Below are 21,048 nucleotides of genomic sequence, written 5' to 3'. Positions count from 1 at the left end.
GGCCTTCCCCCTGTTTCATGCCACTTCCCACACACACACACACCCTCTGTCCCACCCCAGCACCTGTCATGTGCTTGAAGCCCGCCTGGTTCAAGATCCAGCCTGTCGGTCTTTCCACCTGGACGTGTGGGTGTGGACTCCATCTCTCACACTTGTGAGGAACCAGGCTGTCCTTTATACACCCCGATGGCCTAGAATCATTAAGTGAGTGACTATGTGGGTTTTCCACAATATTTATCTTTTCTCCCCAAACCACAAAGGTTGCAGCTCTGGCATCGAATCCTTGGAACTCTGCCCACCACCAGGTACCATCTGGCTTTTCAGCTGAGAAAGAGCACAGGCTTATCCAATAAGAGGACAAGGGAGGTAGCAGCCGTGCCAGGCTGACGCCACTGGACCAGCCCAGCCCTCCTTCCCTCCCCCCAGGGAACCAGCCTTGATGGGGCGTGCAGGGGCTGGTGGAGAGACCTTTCTCTGCGCCATACTCAGGGAGGCAGTTAAGTGCCCTAAAGAGGGAATGGGCTCTGGATACAGACAACCTGAGTTCAGATCTTAGTAGTTATGAAATTGTGGACAAATTAGTTAATCCCCCAACCTCAGTTTTCTAAAATGAAGACAATAAGCAATTCACAAGGTGTCAGGATTGAAAACAGATCTTAGGTGGAAGATGCTGTCATGTCTGGGCACTCAGTAGGTGCTCAGCGATCTTGGTTCTCTTGCCCTTCTCTGAGCCTCTTTCTTCCCTGCCCCCAAGGCAGAGCCTTCTCCAAGTGATGGACCAGTCTCCTAGGGAATGTCAGGAAGCAGGGGAAGGCTCTGGGTGTAAGAGTGGCCTGTTCAGGGACAGACCTGTCCCTCTCTGCCAACTGCATCCCCTCAGATTGTGGCCCCCCAACCATCTCCCAACTAGGGGCTTGGAGATGCTGAGGGGGGTGATAGCTGGACTAGGTGTGTGGGACTTGTCCTGATTCCAAAGGCCGGGATGAGAGGGAATTGTGACATGATAGAGATGGAGCGACGGTGTGCGTTCTGGAAAGACAGCTCCCTCCAGCGGTGGTCAGGGCGCGTGAACCGTTTCTGGTGGTGCGCAGCCGGGCTGCCCTGTGCTGAGGAGCCCTCAGTGGGTCGTGACATTTCACTCCTTGCCAGGTAGCTCCTTTTCCCACCGTCTTTAAAACTGAGTTAAGTGGGGCCAGCCCAGTGGCCTACTGGTTAAGTTTACACTCTCGGCTTTGGCAGCCCGGATCCCGGGCACACACCTGTGCACCACATATTAAGCCATGCTGTGGCAGGTGTCCCACATATAAAGTAGAGGAAGAGGGCATGGATGTTAGCTCAGGGCCAATCTTCCTCAGCAAAAACAGAAGGATTGGTGGCAGATGTTAGCTCAGGGCTAATCTTCCTCAAAAAAAAAAAAAAAAAAAAAAACCCTGAGTCAAGCAGCCAGGCTCCTAGGTAAGACATCATGCTGCTCGATAACAGAAGTTTGGGGTGAGTTTCCCAACCTTTCTTTTTCACCATCTATGGGTTAGGGAGGAGACATGCTCAGTTTTTTTCCTCCCAGAGCAAAAACCGTAAAGATAGGTTCCGAACCTCAGGCTCTTGAGTAAGGAGTTTCTATCTCATACGAGTGGGGCAGGGGGTGTCTAGAGAAGGGGTATCAGGCAGGAAAGGAGGTTGTTTAGATTCTTTCCTACGTCTGCCTGTTTCCAGTTGCCTTGAAAAAAGGAAAGCAGAGGTTTTGAGGAACGGCCCTGGGGATGTTTTCAACTGTCAAACAGTGTAAGGTGGCCTTTCTGTCGGGGTGTTTGGGGCGTAGTAGAGCGAGCCCAAGAGCTGCCTTCCAAGTGCCCTGCTTGTGTCCAGGCCGACAGGGCTGAGCACGGCATCACGCAGACTCCTCAAGAGTGGCTGAGCGATGCCCCGGGGGCCTGGACTGTCCTGTGTCAGACCTCACCTCTCAGCTGGTGCGGGCAGCCCAAGGCGCTCTCATCCCCCGCCGCCCGGATCGAGGCTGCGTTTCGACTGCTGGCCTGGAAGCAGGTATTCCCTTGGCTCTGTCCAGAAGGCTCTCATCCATTCTCTTCCATGCCGACCTCTTCCCAGCCACAAAACGCCTGAATTCCTATCCTCTGGGAGGCGGTGTTCTGGTCCTGCAACAGCTGGAGCTGTCCTTGTGTGCGGGCTTGGGGAAGCCACCCTTTCCGTGGTTTCTTCCCAACATCATTCACCCAGGCTCCTTGGTATCAGAGACAAATAACATTTTCACTGGTATTTTGGCAGGAGTTGTTCAGATGTGACCTCACCGTCCAGTCCGCATCCCTGCCAGGAAGGTGCCAGGAGTTCCATCCTCCTCTCAGTCGGGCATAGGGTCAAGTCTTTTCTCCTGGCCAGCTCCCTGGTCCACAGTAGGATTGGCTGTTGAGTTCCTGCCTGTGGGCTTGGTTTCGTGCCTCTGTCTGTGGCTCGGGGTGCTTAACTCCCTGCAAATCTTTAACTTTCAGCTCATTGTTGCCTTTGGGACCCAGCACCCTCCTCTCTCAGGCTCAGCATCTTCCAGCAAGTGCACACTTGCCCTTTGATGACAGCTGCAGGTATTACATGTCTCACACTCCCTCGCTCAGAATGAGGCTGAACCAGTTCACGTGAGCAGACTTGGTCTTCTGCTGAAGGGTGTCATGAGATAATAGCTGGATTTACAGAGCTGACTTGTGTGCTCAGCAAGCACACGCTTCTTTAGAATATCTAGGCATCAACTCTCCATTTTTATCTTCATGCATCACCTCAATCTTTCAGTTTTTCAATCCATTCAGCAAGCACCTCCAAGTACCTTCTGGGTGAGGGCTTAGGGGGTGGGTGGCCAGGGATAGTAAGATGTGGTAACTTGCTCTAAGCAGCACATTCTGCGAAGGTGTCGGGCAGACTGTAGTCACTGCTGTGGAGTGGGTAAGTGCGCTGAGAGGCGTTCTGGCCTCCGTCTGTCTTCCTTACTCATCCTCCACTAGGTAAACGATATTCGAGGAATCGGTGGGTGAAAGATTGTGGCAGCGTCTCCATCGTGGTTGGGTGGGTGTCTGAAGCCCAGCAGCCTGTCCTGGCAGAAGTCCGCTCTCCCACAACAAGGCTCCTCACGTTCTCTGGGTCAGCCCCTCACTGGGCTGGGTCTTTAGAAGGTTGCTGCTCATCTTCCGTCCTGTGGGGGAAGGTTGTTTCTGAAACCTCATTCTCACAGGTTCGTGTGAAAGTGCCAGTCCTTCTGCAGAACTCAGACGACCTCCTCTAGATGGCATGATGCATCTCATCATAGGGTCTTGGCAAATAAGCTGCAATGATGGTTCATTGGCTTGGTACACGCACGCTGCCGATGCAGCTTCAGGCCCAGCACGTGTTCTCGGTCTCTCACGGTCATCTTCTGCATGATGACTGATCCTTCGTGTTTGGTTGGAAGAACTGGAACTCCTCTAAAGAGCGTTTAGACCATTACTGAACTTGGGTGGAGGTAAGGGAAGTCCAGTAAGAAGAGTATTGACCCAACACTCTTGGGCTGGAGGTCCTCACTTGGCTTCAGTTGTTTCATATTCCCCCACCTGGGATGTTTGGAGGACAGAAGAGGTGTGATAGTGGGGTGTATCCTGATACTTGTTGGGGTCAGGCGGCCAGGGCTGTTGTTTATCGAATACGTTCTGTGGGCACATAATGTGCTTTGAGAAGTTCGCTAATGCTGCAGGGTCTCAGTTAGCTGGGGCAACATCAGGACGCACCCCCCACCCTTGTGCACGTGGCCCTTAAGCCTACAGTCTCTCCTCCGTCCTTTGCGACCTCAGAACTCCCCTCCGTTTTTGTGGATGAATCCCTAGACGTTGTAACTCAAGTTGGGAAAATAAAAACTCCAAACCAAGATGTTCACAGCCACTTGAGAAATAAAAATAGAATCCTTGAATTTCTGCACTGCACTTCAAGGACGCATTGGAGGTTCAGTTCCCATGGGGATGAGTTCATGCTGAGTTGCTATTAACCCCAATTAACTCTTAACCCCTAGTACCTAACAAGGACAGCCTCATAATCTGGGTATTCGTTTTCTTTCTTACTTGAAATAACCTCCAGGATCGGTCCAGAGAGCTCAGCTGTGCCACTGGTGTGTTACCATCTCCACCTGAACTAGCTCCTGTGTGCCCTGCGTGTGCCAAGCCCATGTATTCCATGGTCAGCCCCAATAGATCCCTGTGTGTTTAGGGCAGACCAGGCAGTGTTTCACCATTCAACATCCCGAGACTTATTGCTTCGTCACCCCTGCAAAATTAACAGAGAAATCCCAGTCCCCCCACGCCTAGAGCAAGCAGCCTCTAAGGGCAGCTACTGGCCTTTTATGTTGAAACTCTGGGAGCCACAGGTGGAGTGAAGAGAAAGCTGCTGAGGCCTGAATGCTTGTCTCTTGGAAGCTCCATCTCACTACAAAGCAAAAAAAAAAGTCGCTTGTTTTTAAAGGGAAATAAATAAGCAGGCTCTCTGAGGACTGGCCATCTAGCAAGCTACCCAGCCTGCTGCCTCGTCAGTGTTCATAGTAGCCGGTGTGGCAGAGGGTTACCTGCTTCGCATCCAAGCGTTCTCTCGGCCCCTGCCCCGGAATGAGGGAACACCACAGAAGCAGCACCTTTGTGCTTTGCTGACCCCTGCTGGCTTCCTTGACCTTTTGGCCTTCATCCCCACGGGATGCGGCCTTCGCTCACGTCTAGGTTCGGGGGCAGGGCTGGGAGGGACCCTGCCTTGATCGGGTCAACAGTCCGCTGAGTGCCCCGCCTGCCTTCTAGAATATTGTCTCACTTGCGGCAGAAGGTGTATGGCTCTGTGTCCCGTGGAGTTGCTCAGAGGTTCTTAGGACATTTGTCCTGGATGGTGGCCCCCACTTTGGCACATCATCCTCTCCTGCCTTCCCTTTCCTCCAAGAACGGTGCGCCCTCTATCTCCCCCCTCTTTTTTGAGGGGAGGGAGGTGGACTACAGGTATTGTTGGATTTCATCCAGGCTTAAGTTCTGATCCGAAGCTGCAGGCCACTCCACCTCTTCCCAGCAGGAGAGAAGATGACAGCAAAGAGGATGGGGGGGGGCTTTGGTTTTGTTCTGTAAGAGGAGAACTGGCAGGTGGCTCGTCTGTGACTGTTTGGAAACTGAATCCGTGTCCCCAGTGGCAGGCATGGGAAGAAGAATATTGCTCCTTTGAAAGCCTCCAGGGTTTTGACTTTAGGTTTCTTCTGTGACATCCCCTCTTCTCGGGGCCAAGCGGATTCTCAGAGTGGTCACAGCCTACGGGAGTCCGAGCCCCTTCCTTGGTGGGGCTGCCAGGAGATGCTCCGACGGTGGGCAGCCGAGTCTCCGGGCTCTTGTCAGATGCGCCTTTCCCCCTTCGCTCCGGCTAAGTATCGTTATCCCCTGAAACCCACGGGGACGCCCAGAGCAATGCTGTTTCGATTTGCTCTTCCAAAGTCAAAGCCTATTGATTTCACAATTGTTTTGGGAGGAGAGTTTTTTTCCCTGACACAGTGAACTGCTTTCAGGCAGAGCTGGTGACTTTTGCATACCTGCATGCTCTTGGCTCTGCCAGCTCAGACGCTGCCCCTGGCAGGAAGGACTGGTGGAGGGTACAAGGCAAGTCAGCAAGACTGGGGTTGCCCCCTCCCCACTGCGGGATTATACCTTTCTACCAGGCACTTCCTCCACCAAATTCAGCGTATCTGCAAATGCTTACTGAGCATCTCACGTGCACCGACCCTTCTAGGTGCTAGGACAAGCAAGGATGCTTCCACCCAGCCAGGGGCACAAAATCAACCCATGAGAAAGAAGCAAGTCAGAACCTGCAAGAATAAGTAATGTAGTACCGACTGTGGGTTTGTCGTTCAGTAACGAGCCCCCAGGGAGGCTTAAAACATTTGAAGGAACTTGTGGAGGAGACCAGCACTGGAGCAGGGCTTCCAAGGGGAGGGCAATGAAGAAGGCAGAGGGGAAAGTCTTTGCCGGCAGGAGGAGTCACGAGGCTTAAGGCATGAGGGTGACACAGCTTGATGTGGGGACAGGAGGTGTCGGAGGGGAGGGCAGCCTCACGCAGGATGCCGGGCACACGTCAGAGGGACGGGGTCAGGAGATTTCCATTCCCCTCTGCCACTTTCTTACCGTGTCACCAAACCTCTCTGGCCCCTCAGCCCTCTCATCAGTGAAATGAGTCATTGTCACCTGCCTGGTGACCCTGCAGATGGCCGTGAGCGTGACACAAAACTGTGCGTGTGTGAGCACTTTGTAAAGCGCAGGGGGACCTGCAGCACTGGGCGGTGACGTTACCGTAGGACGCCTTGGATGTGACGGGGTCGTTCACAAGTACGGCAGCTGGGAAGACAGGGTGGGGGCTGATGTGAGAGATGCGCAGGCAGAAGGCGGGACCCAGGGACTTTGCCACTGTTACGTTGGAGTTTAATTTGGGACGAGCACCAAATTTAAATTTTCAGTTTGTTTCTCTGACCAGCTAAACCTGCAGAGAAATTTGGGGACTGGGACAATTACTTTTGTGCTCTGACATTGACACACTCACTCCCACTTTCCCATCTTGTACAGTTAAACAGGGAACGTGATATGTGGCCGGTCCTGGCCTCCTTTAGTGTGTGAAGCAGGACTGAGTTGCGTTGGAGCCTTTCTTTTTGAGTGTGGTGGGTCGTAGGGTTAAAACTCGAGAAGATGGAGGCAGGTGGTGAACACGGCGCAGCCTCAGCAGGTCTGAGTGGAGAGTTCCTGATTTAAAGATCCCTTCCCTTAAGTAGCCCCGCGTGTGTTTCTCCCATTCCGTAGCTGGGGCGGACTGTTCAGACCGCTCCAAACCTCTCCCAAGAGGGAAGTGGTGGCTCCAGTCAGTGACTGGGCCTTTGGTTCCCAGCTGCCAGCTGGCTCAGGCAGGCGAGCGTCTGTACTTCAGGGTCTCAGCAAAGCCACTGTCCTGTCCAGGGAATCTCCAGGCACAGCCCATACCAGCATTTCCCGCGTCGCTCAGACCCGGATTTCTGACGGGTGGGTTTCCTTCCAGACTCTGGTGGACAGAGCGCTGGGGGTTAGATTAGGACTCTCCTTGTTCCCCTGTCCTTGGGTCTCATGTCTGGCAGAGGCTTGAGAAATGTGGCTCCTCCCCACCAGCCCCGTCCTCCAGGCGTGTGCACCACTCTGCTCCATCCTCCTGCGCCAAGCGCTGTTGGGAGCAAGGATGTGCAGGGTCTGCAGCTGCTGCCTGGAGGAGCCAGCCGAGGGCTCGTGGGGGAAACACGGCTGATTCCAGTGAGGGGAATCGGAAGGCAACAGCTGGGTGATGGAGCAGACTTCTGAGTGGGACTTCACAGGTGCAGGACATTGACGGTAGAAATGGAGTGATGAGGGGACTGGCCCTGTGGACGAGTGGTTAAGTTCGCGCGCTCCGCTGCAGGCAGCCCAGTGTTTCGTTGGTTCGAATCCTGGGCGCGGACATGGCACTGCTCATCAAACCACGCTGAGGCAGCGTCCCACATGCCACAACCAGAAGGACCCACAACGAAGAATATACAACTATGTATCTGGGGGCTTTGGGGAGAAAAAGGAAAAAATAAAATTAAAAAAAAAAAAAGAAAAGAAATGGAGTGACGGGCTTTCCAAGCAAAGGCCCAGTGGCAGGAAGATGCTGGGCACACCAGGGACTCATGGCCCAGGGCTGCTGGACTGTAAGTTCTGAGGGTGCTGTCTTCAGAGTCGAGGTAGCTGGAACCAGATCACGGGGCCACTGGACTTTGTCCTCTCTGAAATGACAAGCCCTTAAGAGTTGAACAAGAGCAGGTAGGGTCGGGGCTGAGTGTGAGGAGATGATACTGGCACCAGATGCCTCTGGGCCAGGAGGGAGAGGACAGGGACCAAGGGATCGGGGCAGATTCCCAAGGGAGTCCTTTGCCTATTCCTCCTGCTTTAGATGTCATTTCCTCCATGAAGCCCACCGCATCCTCCCCCCGTCCCCCTCCCCCGGGCAGGCTTCAGAGCCCTTGCCTCCTGCTCCCCGGTTCCCCTCCAGGACTGCCAGAAATACATTTCTGTGGTTTCAAGCCACCAAGTTACAGCAGTCACAGGACACCAGCACAGAGCAAGGAAGGGGTCAGAGACTGCTGGGAGTTTGGAACCAGAGCAACTGGAGGCGGGTGGTATGCTTGACCTGCAAGGGCGCAGGCGGAGGGGCAGCCGTGTTCAATCCGGAGTGCCACCGGAACACCGTCAAAGCCGTGCCAAGCAGTGCTGGCAGTGCCCTTGTGTCCACAAGACTGGCAGGGTTGCCGTGGGGCCTTTGGTGACATCTAAACTCACCAACCCAAGGAGAAAGAGAGACACAAGCAGCCCCATGTGCACCCTCCAAGGTCTGTCTCAGACTTTATTCCCAGTGACCAGTTTGAAGATTTCATCAGAAACCAAAGAATTATACTTTCTTTTGTTTTTTGTAAGAAACGCGTTTGGCTACAGCAGTTGGTATCCCTGCCTCCTGTAATGAACTGGGCCGGGAGAGTCCTTGAACAGAGACTGCGCGTGAACTGATCAATGGCATTTGGGGGTTGGAAAATTGCTCAGGAGCCAGCTAATTTATAATGTCATACGGGCTAGACAAGAAGACTCAGGAGGATAGGCTGTCTTTTGGCTTTTTATTTCTCTTTTTGAAAAAAAGAAGGGAAAACACGGTGCCACGCTTGGCTGTTCAGCCTTCAGAGTTTAGCTCTGTCCCCACTGGACCATCGGGACACTGGGGTCGTTTCTGCCCCTGTGTCTTCTTTCTTCCAAAGAACTCGTAGCCACGTCATGGTGTGGCAGCACGTGCCGCGGCTCCATATCCTCTGTCCTTTCCCACTCCGGATGCTGGCCTCTGCAGTGCTGAGTCTGGCTCTAACCAATTTGCAGAGGACACCTGTTCCTTAATTAGTCCCAGCTTGTGCTGCGTCTCTTGGTCTGGGCGCCCTCTGATGCGTGAGCGAGCAGCCCCGTGCAAGGCCTGCTGTCTGGCAGTCTGTGAGTATTTGCTCTAAGTGGGCCCAGCGCCTTTCTGAGTGGTGCGGTTGGTCTGTGCTCCTGAGCATTAGAAGAAAAAGAAACCACATCCCAGCTGCCATCCAGACGTGGATGTCACAGCTGTTGGCCAGATCTTCTAAAAGAGCCTTTTACCACCAGTTCCTGCTCTGAGGATTGACCTGCTGTCCCTAGGACTGGATATGAGAGTGCCACGTGGATGTGGACCCTCATTCTGCCCCCCCTAGACTCATATTCCCCCTCACTCAGTTGGCACCTCATATACACTTCTCATTCTACCTTTTTGAGATGTGTCCATGTGCTTGGTCTCTTTAAATAGAAGAGAGATGCTCTCAGCGGGCTGGGATCCCACCCTACAGGGTTTTATGGAATAAGGCCTCATGTAATAGGACCTTGATAAACATCTGCCGAGGAGGAGGACGAAGATGGATTTGGTGTCTGAGAAAGGACTCCTGGAGGAAAGGACCCGTGCAGCCTGTAGTAGGAGAATTCCCTGCCTGCCTTTGGGACTGGTTCTGCCATCTCCCTGTTTTCACATAGTGGAACATTTTAAAAACCAGTCTTTAGGCTTCAGAGATCTGACCTCCCACAAAAGCCACCTCCAAGAAAATTTCCAGCACGCACACAACTGGAGTACCCTCTTTTCAGTGGGACTCATTGCAGGTCAGAGGTGAAGCACCCTAACACCAGGCCCCCCTGCACACCGGGAGTCTGGTTTCCAGCAGGCCACGGTTATTTGGAAACATTTGCGGCAAGTGGCTGTGTGTTTATTCTTCCGCATGACATCTCCCTCTCCCATCCTTCAAAAGAGAAATTCATCAGTGGAAAGTTTCCCTGAAGTGGTAATTTTCCTAAATGACTGGCTGATGGTGCTGCATACAGACTTGCTCCTCAAAGAGTGGGTGATTCTGTGCCTCGCTGTGTCCCCAGCCCCTCTCCTTGGGCCTGAGGGGGCTGAGGAAGGCTCCCTATTTCTTTTGCCAGGAGAGTCCCTTTCCTGTGCCTCCCCAGCCACCCCTAAGCCTGATGGAAAGGCTTCTCCTCCCCCATCTCCTGAATGGAAGCAGGGCTGGTTCTAGGCCCCCAGCAGAAATCTCTTCCTTCCAGAAGTCTCCCAGCCCTGGTGGCTGCCAGGAGGCCTTATTCACCCCAGCTAATTAGAGTCTTTTCCTTAAGCGGCACTTTAGTCTTTCATGTCATTCATTCTCACAGTGATAATGGACTTGGATAAGAGGTCACAGCCTCTCCCACATCCTGCTCTCCTTGTGGATGGGGGCAGGGGAGGGTCGGGCCCAGCCCCCTCCCTGGGAACTCCCGCCTGCCTGTCATGGGGGAGCCAGGGAGCCAAGGACTGGCCGCCAGGCTGAGCAGCTGTGATGTATTCACCCAGGTCACAAGGCCAGGCCTGACTCCCCAACGTGGGCCCCGCTCCCCACATTCGGGCTTCCGAGCCGCCTGCCGCGTCTCTGGTGAGTGTCATTAGCATTAACGTGATGAAATGGCACAGTGTAAATGTTAATAAGGTCTGATGCCTCTGCTGCTGCCGAGGAGCAGATTGGAAATGGTACCATCATAGTAACTCCAACCAGCAGCTTTTAATTCCTCTGCTCCCTGAGCAACTGATTCGGCATGGAAACCCTAACCTCCCCTAGCTCCCAGCCCCGGGCTCTACTGTGCCATGTTTACCCCCAAAGAGAGTTCAAATTTCCCAGAGATCAGCTTTCTAAGGTGGGGTTTCAATTCCTTTTTTTTTCTTAATTATTTTATTGAGGTCATATTGGCTTGTAACACTGTGTAAATTTCAGGTATACATTATTATACATCAGTGTCTGTATATACGTATGTGCCCCTTTTGCCCTCCCCCCATCCCCTTCCTGTCTGGTAACCACTAATCTGTTCTTTTTTTTAAGTAAACACGTGCTTTCCCATGTTCTCCAAAGAGGAAGAGAACCCAGGGGACCAGTGCCAGCAGGCACCCAATTCTCTGGCCGGACCCCTCCCCAACCCCACACTTCTCCAGTCCCAGTTTTCCTGGATGTGCCCCCTTCTCTTGGTCCAGGATGTTTCTCTGAGAGGTTTGCCCTGGAAGCCACTGGCTCTGATTCTCCAGGCTTCCCTTCTCTTTAGGTTAAAAACATTGTAGGGGCTGACCCAGTGGCATAGTGGTTAAGTTCACACACTCCACTTTGGCAGCCCGGGGTTCACGGGTTCAGATCCCAGGCGCAGACCTACACACCTCTCATCAAGCCATGCTGTGGCAGCATCCCACATACAAAATAGGGGATGATTGGCACAGACGTTAGCTCAGGGCCAATCTTCCTCACCAAAAAAAAATAAGTTGCTAATTAATGACATTCTGATTAATCCTTCCCTCTGAACCCTTCGGAATGGTGTCCTCTCCACTGTGCTGCCTTGTCAGGGCCTCTGCATCCCCTCCTCTCCGTGTCCTTTCTTCCCAGTAAACTGTGAGGGCCCGAGGTGTGCCTGGTGTTTCTTTCAGATCCTCACCTTCCTGCCATCTTACACCTAGTCCGTGCTCGTGCCCAGCCCAGTGCCAGCCCATGCATTGTCAGTCCTTGCTGAAGAGATGAGAAGCAGGCAGGCAGTGTCCCTAGGATGTGTCCCTAGGGCCGGCCTACAAAGCAGTCTCAGGACAGTGAGTGTGAGGAGGCCCAGAGAAGCACAGCTCTGGATTGCTCTTGCACCCCAGGCTCTGGGAACTGGCCCAGTGATGCTGTTTGACTCCTGGGAGCCTCCTCCGGTCCAGATACACACCTGGGTTAGGAGCAGCCATGGGTGGGGGGTGCGTGAACCGTGTGTCCTCCCCACACACAGTGTGCTGCGTGCGCCCCGGCCTCTGCACCCCCTCACTCTTGCTTTCATCACCCAGGCTGTCTTCACTCTCCTTCTCGGACCCTTCACCTTCTTTGACGTCCAGAAGACCAAGTACCTGCAGATCCTGACCTCCCTGATGAGATGGATCGGTGAGTCTAGGAAACATCTGGCGTCTCTGCCCTTTCTCCCCTCGTCCCTTCCTTAACTTTCCCTGAGACAGCCGTATGAGGAGGCAGGTGCTCTGCCTGCCTTTTTACCAGTGGGGAAATTAGTATTGAAAACGATAAGTAACTTTGAGGTCACATAGTATGGATGGACCTAGTATGGGGCTAGGCCCGGGACTGCTGATTCTGGAGCCAGCCTTTTTCACACACCTGTGCTGGATCCCCACCAGTGCACAGGTTGGGTCTGGGCTCCTGAGGGCCTGGGCCAGGCTCTTCCCCCTTCAGGGCACACGGGCAGCACCACTCTGCCTTCTCATGGTTACACTGTGCATAAAACCCCGCAGGCCATGGCAGCCACCTCTGTGTCCCTGGCCACCAGGATATGGAAAGGCACCCCATCCACAATGCTTTCTAATGACTAACACCCCACTAAGCAAGAGCACCACTCTCCTCGGGGAGTTTGGAAGGACCTCCTGCATTCCACCACAGCATCCCACCCAGAAAGGCCTGGCTGCTGACACTCCTTGACCCAGGACAGGAGGGGGTGGGGTCCCTGCCACCCCTGAAAGCTGGCACAAGCTCTGGGATCAATTGTACGCTTGTTTTGGTCTAAAAGCAAAGAGCGCTGTTGCTGTTATGGTTGAGGGACCTGGCACAGTGGGTCTGCTCAGCCTCCAGGTCCCCCCACGGGTGCTCCCCAGGACTTCACCTGCCCTTGGCACAGGTCCCAGAGGGACCCGAGGTTATGACTCCTCCTTCCTGACCCTGCTCCCCAGTTCCCTTTCCTTCCGCATTCCGCCCCACTCGGAACTCGGGGTGCGTGCTGCTCCTCATTCCATGCTAGCACTCAGCGCTAGATCACCGAGCTCGGGACACTTTCCCATCCACGTGATTTCTGGTGCTTCTGGCACCTCTAGTCCCTGGTTCCCTGCACTCGGGCTTACAAGATCCTGGTGTAAGGAGCCACCACATCACGGGAGTCCTGGCATCTTCAGTTGGAAGGGACCGTGGCAGTCACGCAGCCCAGCCCCCGGCCCTGCAGGGGCAGGCTCTGCAGCATGTGGATGGGGTGGCCTTCAGCCCAGGAGCTCATAGCTGGGGAAGGCTCCCACTCGGAGGGATGTTTGTCAGTGCTAGAAAGTTCTGACTTGTCTTGAGCCAAACTTGCCAGCTTATAACTTCTTCCCATTCTGGGTCCTTCCTTGCAAGAAAATGAGCAGGACTTAGTTGTCTGGTGTGTGAGCTTTGGGGCCTCTGAAACTTGATGAGCCTGTCCTTCACCATCCAGCTGAGACGAGGGGTGGGAGGACCCGTGTCCTGTACCTGGATGGGGCAGGATTCCTTGTCTTCCCCATTCGGTTGGTCTGATCCTATGCTCACCTACAGGGTGCTCTTCCCAGATTTCATTCACAAACTCTCAGGCCCTGGGTACAATTAACGTGACTACCTGGGAAAAAAAATGAGACTTCATCATAGAACGTGAGGATCGCCTAGCTCCAAGGATAGGCTATTGGAATGGGGCCTCCTTGGGTGCCGGGGGGATTGTTTCCAAACGTTGGGATCATCGAGGATCAGAATCATGGGGCGTCCGACATTCTCCTGCTTATAAGCGCTTGGAAGACCTAGTGATCCCAGTAAAGCAGTATTTGGAGAAAAATATTCTTTTTCCTCACTTCCCTGGCCAACTCTGTCGTCCCAGCTCCGCCGCTCTCTGCAGCCGGGTCCCAAAGTCCTGAAGTCTGGCCCCTGCCCTGCTCGGGATTGGCTGTCCTTGGCCTACTGCATCAACAGTGAGAAGGGGCTGGTTCCTGTTCCCTTTCGCTCACAGGGAGGGCAGGAGCAGGGTGGGTAGGGGCGAGGGGACGCCCGTGCTTTAGCTGGCATGATGGATTCCTACGTCACCCCACGAGGGGATGGCCGCTGGATAATGACACTTAGTAGCTTCCGTAGCACGCTGGTGCCTGTTTAGTGTGACGAAGTCCTGTCTGTGTCTGCTGAGCAATACGTTCATTGAAAGGGAGGAGACTGTAAGGGAGAGGAGGAGGTGACAGTCAGTAAGGAGCGATTGCCTTGGTACAGCATACGAGGCGCCCCCAGACCCGGGGCAGACTCAGCTCCCACCTGCAGAGGAGGCCCTGAGCTTCCAGCCCAGCAGGGCCCAGGGGCCTCAGAACAGCCCTTGCCCCTTTCCATTCTGCTGTTGGAGTCCCCCCCCTCCGCCTGAATGAACTGGAATCGGCGGCTCGGTTGCTTTAGAAAATCCTCTGCTCTTTCCCATGGCGGCAGGCTGCCCTAGCCCCTCGTGATCACATTCTGCCTCTCCTCCTCCCACAGGGCAGCAAGGCGGCTGCTAATTAGCCCCAGGGACTGCAGTGGGCATCATCCAGGTCCCCCACCTGGAGGCAGCTCCTTGGTGCAGCTGAGCAAGGCAGCGGTTGCCTTGAGAGAGGTGCCCAGCATCAGCGAGGGCGGGAGGTGGAGACCAGCCCGTGAAGGTCATCCACACTCGTGTTTGGTGGTGACATTGTTGTCTTGTCATCATTGCCTCTGCAAATCATTTGCCTCTTTTCTCCCTTTGATCTGGGAGATAATCAAATGGCGGTACCCTCCCCACCAGCCTTTCATCCAGAGTGCCACTGTGTGACACTGGTGACAGCCCAGGCGGTCATTTTTCTCCCTAAAAGACTCAGAACTCTGGGCTTGAGAAGTAAATCTCTCTATGACACAAAGCCCTCACAAGTGAAAGAGAAATTGCCCAGTAAAGTAAACTCTGTAGCCTAGCCGAGGTTTCAGTTCCCTGCCTGGGGCAGTGGGGCCACCCGGGCATTTTTCTTCATGGATCTAGGGGAAGGTGTTGCCCTCATCCTGACCCCAGGCAACAGCATGGCCCCAGGAGGGAGGAAGGGAACGGAGATTATGGGGTCCCCAGGAGCCACCAAGTATCACCAGTATCAGGGGCCTGGGGAAGGACCGAGGTCTGCCCACTGGACGTTTGCAGGCCATCCAAGGGGGTCTCTTCTCTGGCCCAAGCTGACCCCAAATGATTTCTCTAGAACTCCTCCAAAGGCAGTGAGCACCAAAACCCCATTTGTCCTCTCAAGTCTGCACAAAGTTGTCAGTTTGCAACGAACTCACTTTTCATTTTGCTTCCGAAAAGCAGCTGTGCGGCCGCGTCCCCGTGGCCCTTACCCCTCCCCACGCTCCCGCGCACGCTGCCCTCCCCTCTCCCCAGATTAGGGCCCACACGGTCCAAGCGAGCCCAGCGGGGAGCTCGGGGTGGCGATAAGCTGGCTTGGGTTCTAGGAAGACAAAAGGGAAGAATGAGCACCAAAGGGACCGGAAAATCATAAATAAACGTGCTGAGCCGGAAACTTTCTTGTGCTTAATTAGGAATTTGTTCTGCCATCTGTTGAAATGAGGCCGAGGAGGATTGCTGGAACCCGCCCCGAGCAGGGCCCGCAGCTCAGACGAGCTGAGAAGCCTCTAGGCCGGGTCCTCGGGGGCTTCGCTGTGCCCTCCTCCAGTTCATTAGTCCCAGAAGCCCCTTGTGCCGCCAGACTGGGATTTAAAGGATTGGATGGCATTTGCAAATAGCCGCTTGTCCAGGAAAATGTCAGAACATGTATGACAGGTGCCAACACTGATTCATTTCTTTTGCTCCCCAAATAAGTTCTGGGGAGACCAGGCTTGTCGGTTTGGGAGACCCGGATTGCAAAATGCCTCTAAATTCACATGTGTGACGACAGTCTCCAGCTGCCGTCCTGGCAGGTGAGACTGTTCTTCAGGCCTTTGCAGACTTCCTGACCGGCTCCCTGTGCCGTCCAGCCACTCGCCCCTGGGCAGCTGCTTCAGATCAGCCACAGGCTCCAGAGTCCATGGCTTCGGCTCTGGTCCAGGTGCTACATCTGCTGGCTGTTCACACCATCCTACGTTCTCCTGTTGTTCCCTTCAGTGCAGGTCCAGTAGTGTCTGCTCCCAGGGTGCACCGACAGGCCAAGCCTGCCCCAGCCAGGTTCCTTGTCCGGCAGTGGCAAAGGCAGGACTCCCTTCATGGAGCAGCCGTGAGATAAAATGGGATCATGCAGAAAGTGCTGTTAGCACAGTGCCTGGCACCGGGTCAGCATTCAGATATCAGCCACAACGTGCATCCCCACCATGATCATCTCTGTCGACCAATACATCACAGGAGTGGCCTCAGAGTGAGCCTCCCTTGGGGCTGGCCAGGAGATCAGGGACGTGGCACAAGCCACCTCCAGAAAGAACTGTGGCACCAGGTGTCCCTCGGTGAGATCTTGAAGCATCAGTGGTTGGCAGCCCCCTCTAGCCCCACCCCAGCACTGGTCTCCGGTACAGCCCCCCAGCCTCCACCCTCACCGCCTTCCAGGAAGCTTGAGCCCGAGAGGAGTGAGCCACAGACCCACCTCACAGAGAGGCCGGGGGCTTTCTCTTTAGCTCCTAGCTCTCTCTCTCAGCCGTCAGTAGACCAGGGACACTTAGGAGAGATGCAGCCAAAAGTGCCATCCTTCGTGCCCACAGGCCCAGCAGCTGTGGCTTCAGAGTCCGAGCCCTAAGCCGCTAAACCGATGACTATAGACTGCTCCCACCTGGGACACCTGGCAGGGAGCTCTCAGGCTGGAAGGGGCCATGGCAGCATCATTACTTCACCCCCATTGCCAACTTCCCCCGGCAGACGCCTCCCACTTGGGAGCACGAACAGCTGGCTCAGCTGAGGGCACCCCATTTGGTGTTATTAAAAAACCAATTCTTTCTAATAAAGGCTGCTCTGGAATGCGGCAGCCCTCCTCAGTCTGGGTTGTCGAGGACCCACAGGGCTCCCTTCCCTCTGATTGTGTATTCAGAGCAGCCACCACGCACATTATTGCCGTCTCTGTGCTCCCCTCAAAGTGGGTCAGGCACCGTCCTCTCCAAGTGTTTGTGGATAAACTCGAGCCTGCATCATGAAGTTTCTCGGCCCTGCTTTCCCCACCTCCCCCCGGCAAGTGCCCCAGATTTGTCTTCCAGACTGAGCCAGCAGGGAGAGGTGGGGCTCAGCGGTGGTGGCCCAAGAAGCAGAAGGTCCCCAGGAGGAGACCATCACCTGGGAACATAAGGGCTCCCTGGTTTCACCTGTCCCCAGAATTATCTGTGGCCCCTCGGCTGACCCCCGCAGATCCGTGACTGGTCTCAGTTGAGTGCCCCTTGGTGGGACTGCTCTGATCTGTCACCAGCAGCAGCCAGGGGTCTTCCACGTCTGGGCCATCTGTTCCCTACATTCTGTTGGCTCGATGTCCCAGCTTGGTGTGTGAATTCCTTCACAGCCACTCACTGCTTTCCCCTCACCAACTAGTGCTTCTCGGAGGGCCAGGAAGGACCCCCTTCCAAAACAAACGTAGCACCTCGGGCCCCTCCAGAGCAGCCAGCCGGCCTTCGCCCGTCAGCACCACCTTGCCCTGTTGTCGGCAGCCCTGTGCTCGCTGCCCCCTCTTCTCGGTCGTTGTCCGGGGCCCTCCTGGCCGTTATGTGTCCAGCTTTCCCTCGTTACATAGCCAGTGGAAGGGATCCCGGAAAACCTTTTTGTAGGTTTCAGTTTGGTCTTAATTTTATTCTTGGTTTTCTCAAAGTTCCCTCTGCAGATGCAGAGGTCAGTTTATAGGAGAAGATCCTGGGGTTTCTGTCTTAAGGCTCTTAACGTGGACACTTAATTAAAGTTTGCTGAGGAGCCAGGCCCTGCTGTGCAGTCATCCCTTTCGTTAGCAGCGGGCCTGACCTGAGTGCCCTGCTGGGCCCCGGGTGGAGGCCTTTGCTCTCTTGGCTGCACAGCTCCTCTCAGCAGCCTTTGATGCCAGAAGCTCTGCTCTGCATGTAGCTGAGACGTGTGCTGACCCAGCCGTTGGACAGGGACTCCTGCTCCACCCAGGAGGTTGGAGGGCCAGCTGCCTGGACGCCAGCAAGGCAAGGGACATAAGACCCAGGTAGCTCATGGTCAGTGGGGCGAGGTATCTGAACGACAATGGTTACAGGTGTGCCTCTGCACAGAACTGGGCTTCACACAGGCCTGGGCAAACCTCAGCCTTGCAGCACAGTCAGGCAGCCATTTACGTCTGCAGAGCTGATGTGGCCCACAGCAACCCTGGAGCCGGAATTTATGTTCAGACCAGGGGAGTCCAGAAGCTCTTGTCATGGTACTGCCTCTCCTCATCCTCCCTGCTCTTTCTCTCCATCCTGCTTTCTCTCTGCTCTCCTTAAGAGATGTTTTAGCTCAGGCTACCATAACAATATGCCACAATGTAGGTGGCTTAAAAAATAGAAATTTATTTTCTCAGAGTTCTGGAGGCTAGAAGCCCAAGATCGAGGTCCAAGCAGGGTTGGTTTCTGGTGAGGCCTCTCTTCCTGGGTCATGGACACCCACCTTCTCGCTGTGTCCTCACATGACCTCTCCTCTGTGCGTGCAAGGAGAGTGAGCTCTGGTATCTCTTCCTCTTCTTGTAAGAACATCGGTCCCATCAGATTAGAGCCCTCCCTTAGGACCTCTTTTAACCTTTATTGCCTCTTTATAGGCTATGTCCCCAAATACAGTCACATCAGGGGTCAGGACTTCACCGTATCAATTGTGGGGGGAGCAGTTCAGTCCACGAGAGGAAAGGGCTGGCGGCCTCCAGGAAGGGCGACGGGGCTGAAGTGCTGTGTTTCCAGTCTCCGGGAAGGTTAGTCAGCCAGCAGCCAGAGGCCCCTCGGCTCCACTTTCCCAGTGATTACAAACTGAGCTTGCTCTGACAGCTGAAGAATGAAAAATTGAGACCCTGTCCTCCCAGGCACCACTTGCCATGCCTTGAGGGTGTGGAAAGTTGAAGAACGAAAAAGCCAGAAGTCCTGATTTCGTTCTTAAATACCCACCCTTTACCAATGACCTCTTCCTCCTGACACACTTGGAAAGGAGAAGGCTCTGCTCTGAGTCCTTCGGAATAAATAGTCTAGCCACAGAGCAGAACCTCGGTTGTATAAGTTGATTATTTAAACATTCTTCTCTTCTGTCTCCGTGATGATGACGATGACAACACTGTCTACAACAGTGACAGAGCTAGAATCCCCAGAAACCACAGAGGCTGACCCAGCATGGGAAGGTAGTCAGATCGGCTTTAAATTCCCTCCCGTCAGCAGAAACCCAAGTGGTTTGTGAGTGATTACAGGCAAGTGCAGCGATCACAGACTGTCTCACTGGCCTGAGATCAAAACCTGACCCAGGCCCAGAAGCGCTTGGAGACGAGCATGTCCGGCAGAGAGCTTCTCATTTTTCCCAAAGGGAGCTCCCCTCGGCCAGAGACCGAGCATATCCTGTCTTCTCGGGGTATGAAGGGTGCCCCCACCCCGACCCACAGCCTGTGCCCAGGTGGGAAGGTGACAACCAAGGATGGACAGACCAGCACGAGCCCCAGAGAATTCAAACAAAGTTCCTTTTCAGTCTCTCTCAGCCCCGTACAGAGACAGCACATACCCAGAGTCCCCCAGGTGACAGGGTGATGGGGCCAGCTTGGCTGTCTGTGGCCTTAGATGGAGCAAGAGGGTGTGGCCCTGGTTCACAGAGCAGGTGTGAGCAGCCTGTCCAGGGTCCTCCTTGCACCCCGCAGAGCCCTAAGGATTAGCTGACACCTGGGCCAGAGATGCTCAGAGCAGGGGATAAGGATTAGCTGACACCTGGGCCTGAGATGCTCAGAGCAGGGTCTTTCCTGGGAAGGGTCGTGACTGCAGCTCGACCCGGCAGGGGAAGGAGGGGTCACCCTCCTTGGAGCAAAAGGAGAATTAGGTGAGACCTGGAGATTGACAGGTTTTCCTGCCTGCCCAGGACCTGGGCTTTCAGGCTGGGAAAGGTTTCTGCGATGATAAAAGTGGCTTACACGTTTTTGAGCAAATGACGTGGGCCTGGTCGGCCCAAGTGCTTTACTGTACCATCTTATGCCATCCTCCTTGCCCCCCACGAGCCTCTCCATTTCTAAAGGTGACAGAAGGGAGGCGCTGAGACATTAGGTGACCGCCCCAAGATTACACAGTTAAGTGGCAGAATCAGGAGTGACACCCAGCGTAAGTGGAGGACTCGAGCTCTTTTAGAAGAGGAGCAGCCTCTCCCCTTCCCTGTCTCCCTCCCCCCGGCTGTTTCCAAGGTGGTGGAGCTTCCACTCACGCCCCAGCCTGATGGCCCTGCAGGTCTTCTGAGCCCAATGGCTCTCCGTCTACAGTTGGTCCTGTGCTTTAAGGAGCAATTGCTCAGTCACCTGCTTCTGCTTTTAGGCTGAGAAACTGCCTGGTCTTCAGTGGTTCTCAGCTCAGGCCAGTGTTAGGCCCTCAGCTCCTCCTAGAGCTCCTGAATCTCCAGGAGCCCCGGCCAAGTCTGATGACCCAGCCTAAGGAGAGACACGTCGGTGCCCCAGTGCCCTCCGAGAGCAGTGCGGCGGTGAAGGAGGAAGCTGGTGCCAAGTCCTCCCCCGGATCCAGCTCCCCGCCCGGAGTGCCAGTGCCCAAGCTGGGGATGGGCACACCCCGGCCATTCGTTATCATTAGCCCTGGCATGTTGATTCTCTGCTTGGAGAAGGGAGCGCCATCCTCCTGACAGCTGCCTTGACGGATGGCCTCTGCCCTGCACATGGCAGAGCCACAGCTGCTCACAGGGCTAGGGGAGCAGCAAGGCCTTTGGGGTGGCCCAGGCTGGAGCCTACCACAGCTGCAGGGCATCTGGGGCCAGGTTCGGAGGTCAGAGAATTGAGGGGGCAGCTCTCCAGGGGGCAGGCCTGCCACAGCAAGGCTGGTGCAGTATCTGGCTTGTGGGAAGGGCCTGGGGCTGCTAACGCATGGCCCCACAGCACCGCTTTGAGGAGTCCGTTGGCTTAACTCTTGGCTCTTCGGATTGTCACGCCACATATTTGTGTGCTCCTCAGGCACTAGGAATTCAGGACGAGGGATGTGTGTGCAGTCTGGTCTTAGTGGACGTGTCCCGCTCC

The 21,048-nt window shown here is 54.8% G+C and overlaps 1 protein-coding gene across 2 annotated transcripts in view; it reads left to right on the top strand.

The window, feature by feature from the left end:
• Positions 1-21,048, top strand: part of TMEM104 (transmembrane protein 104) — a 58,367-nt gene that overhangs the window by 27,904 nt on the left and 9,415 nt on the right. For both annotated transcript variants that reach the window (XM_023652073.2, XM_023652072.2), the window contains exon 9: positions 11,950-12,043. In XM_023652073.2, the coding sequence (XP_023507841.1) occupies positions 11,950-12,043 (94 nt within the window). The remainder of the gene's footprint in view (positions 1-11,949; positions 12,044-21,048) is intronic.

The sequence above is a fragment of the Equus caballus genome, chromosome 11 (genome assembly GCF_041296265.1).
Source record: "Equus caballus isolate H_3958 breed thoroughbred chromosome 11, TB-T2T, whole genome shotgun sequence".
In the NCBI taxonomy this organism is placed as follows: Eukaryota; Metazoa; Chordata; class Mammalia; order Perissodactyla; family Equidae; genus Equus; species Equus caballus.
Note: the sequence above shows the minus strand (reverse complement) of the source record. Positions and strands in the feature narration are given on the sequence as shown.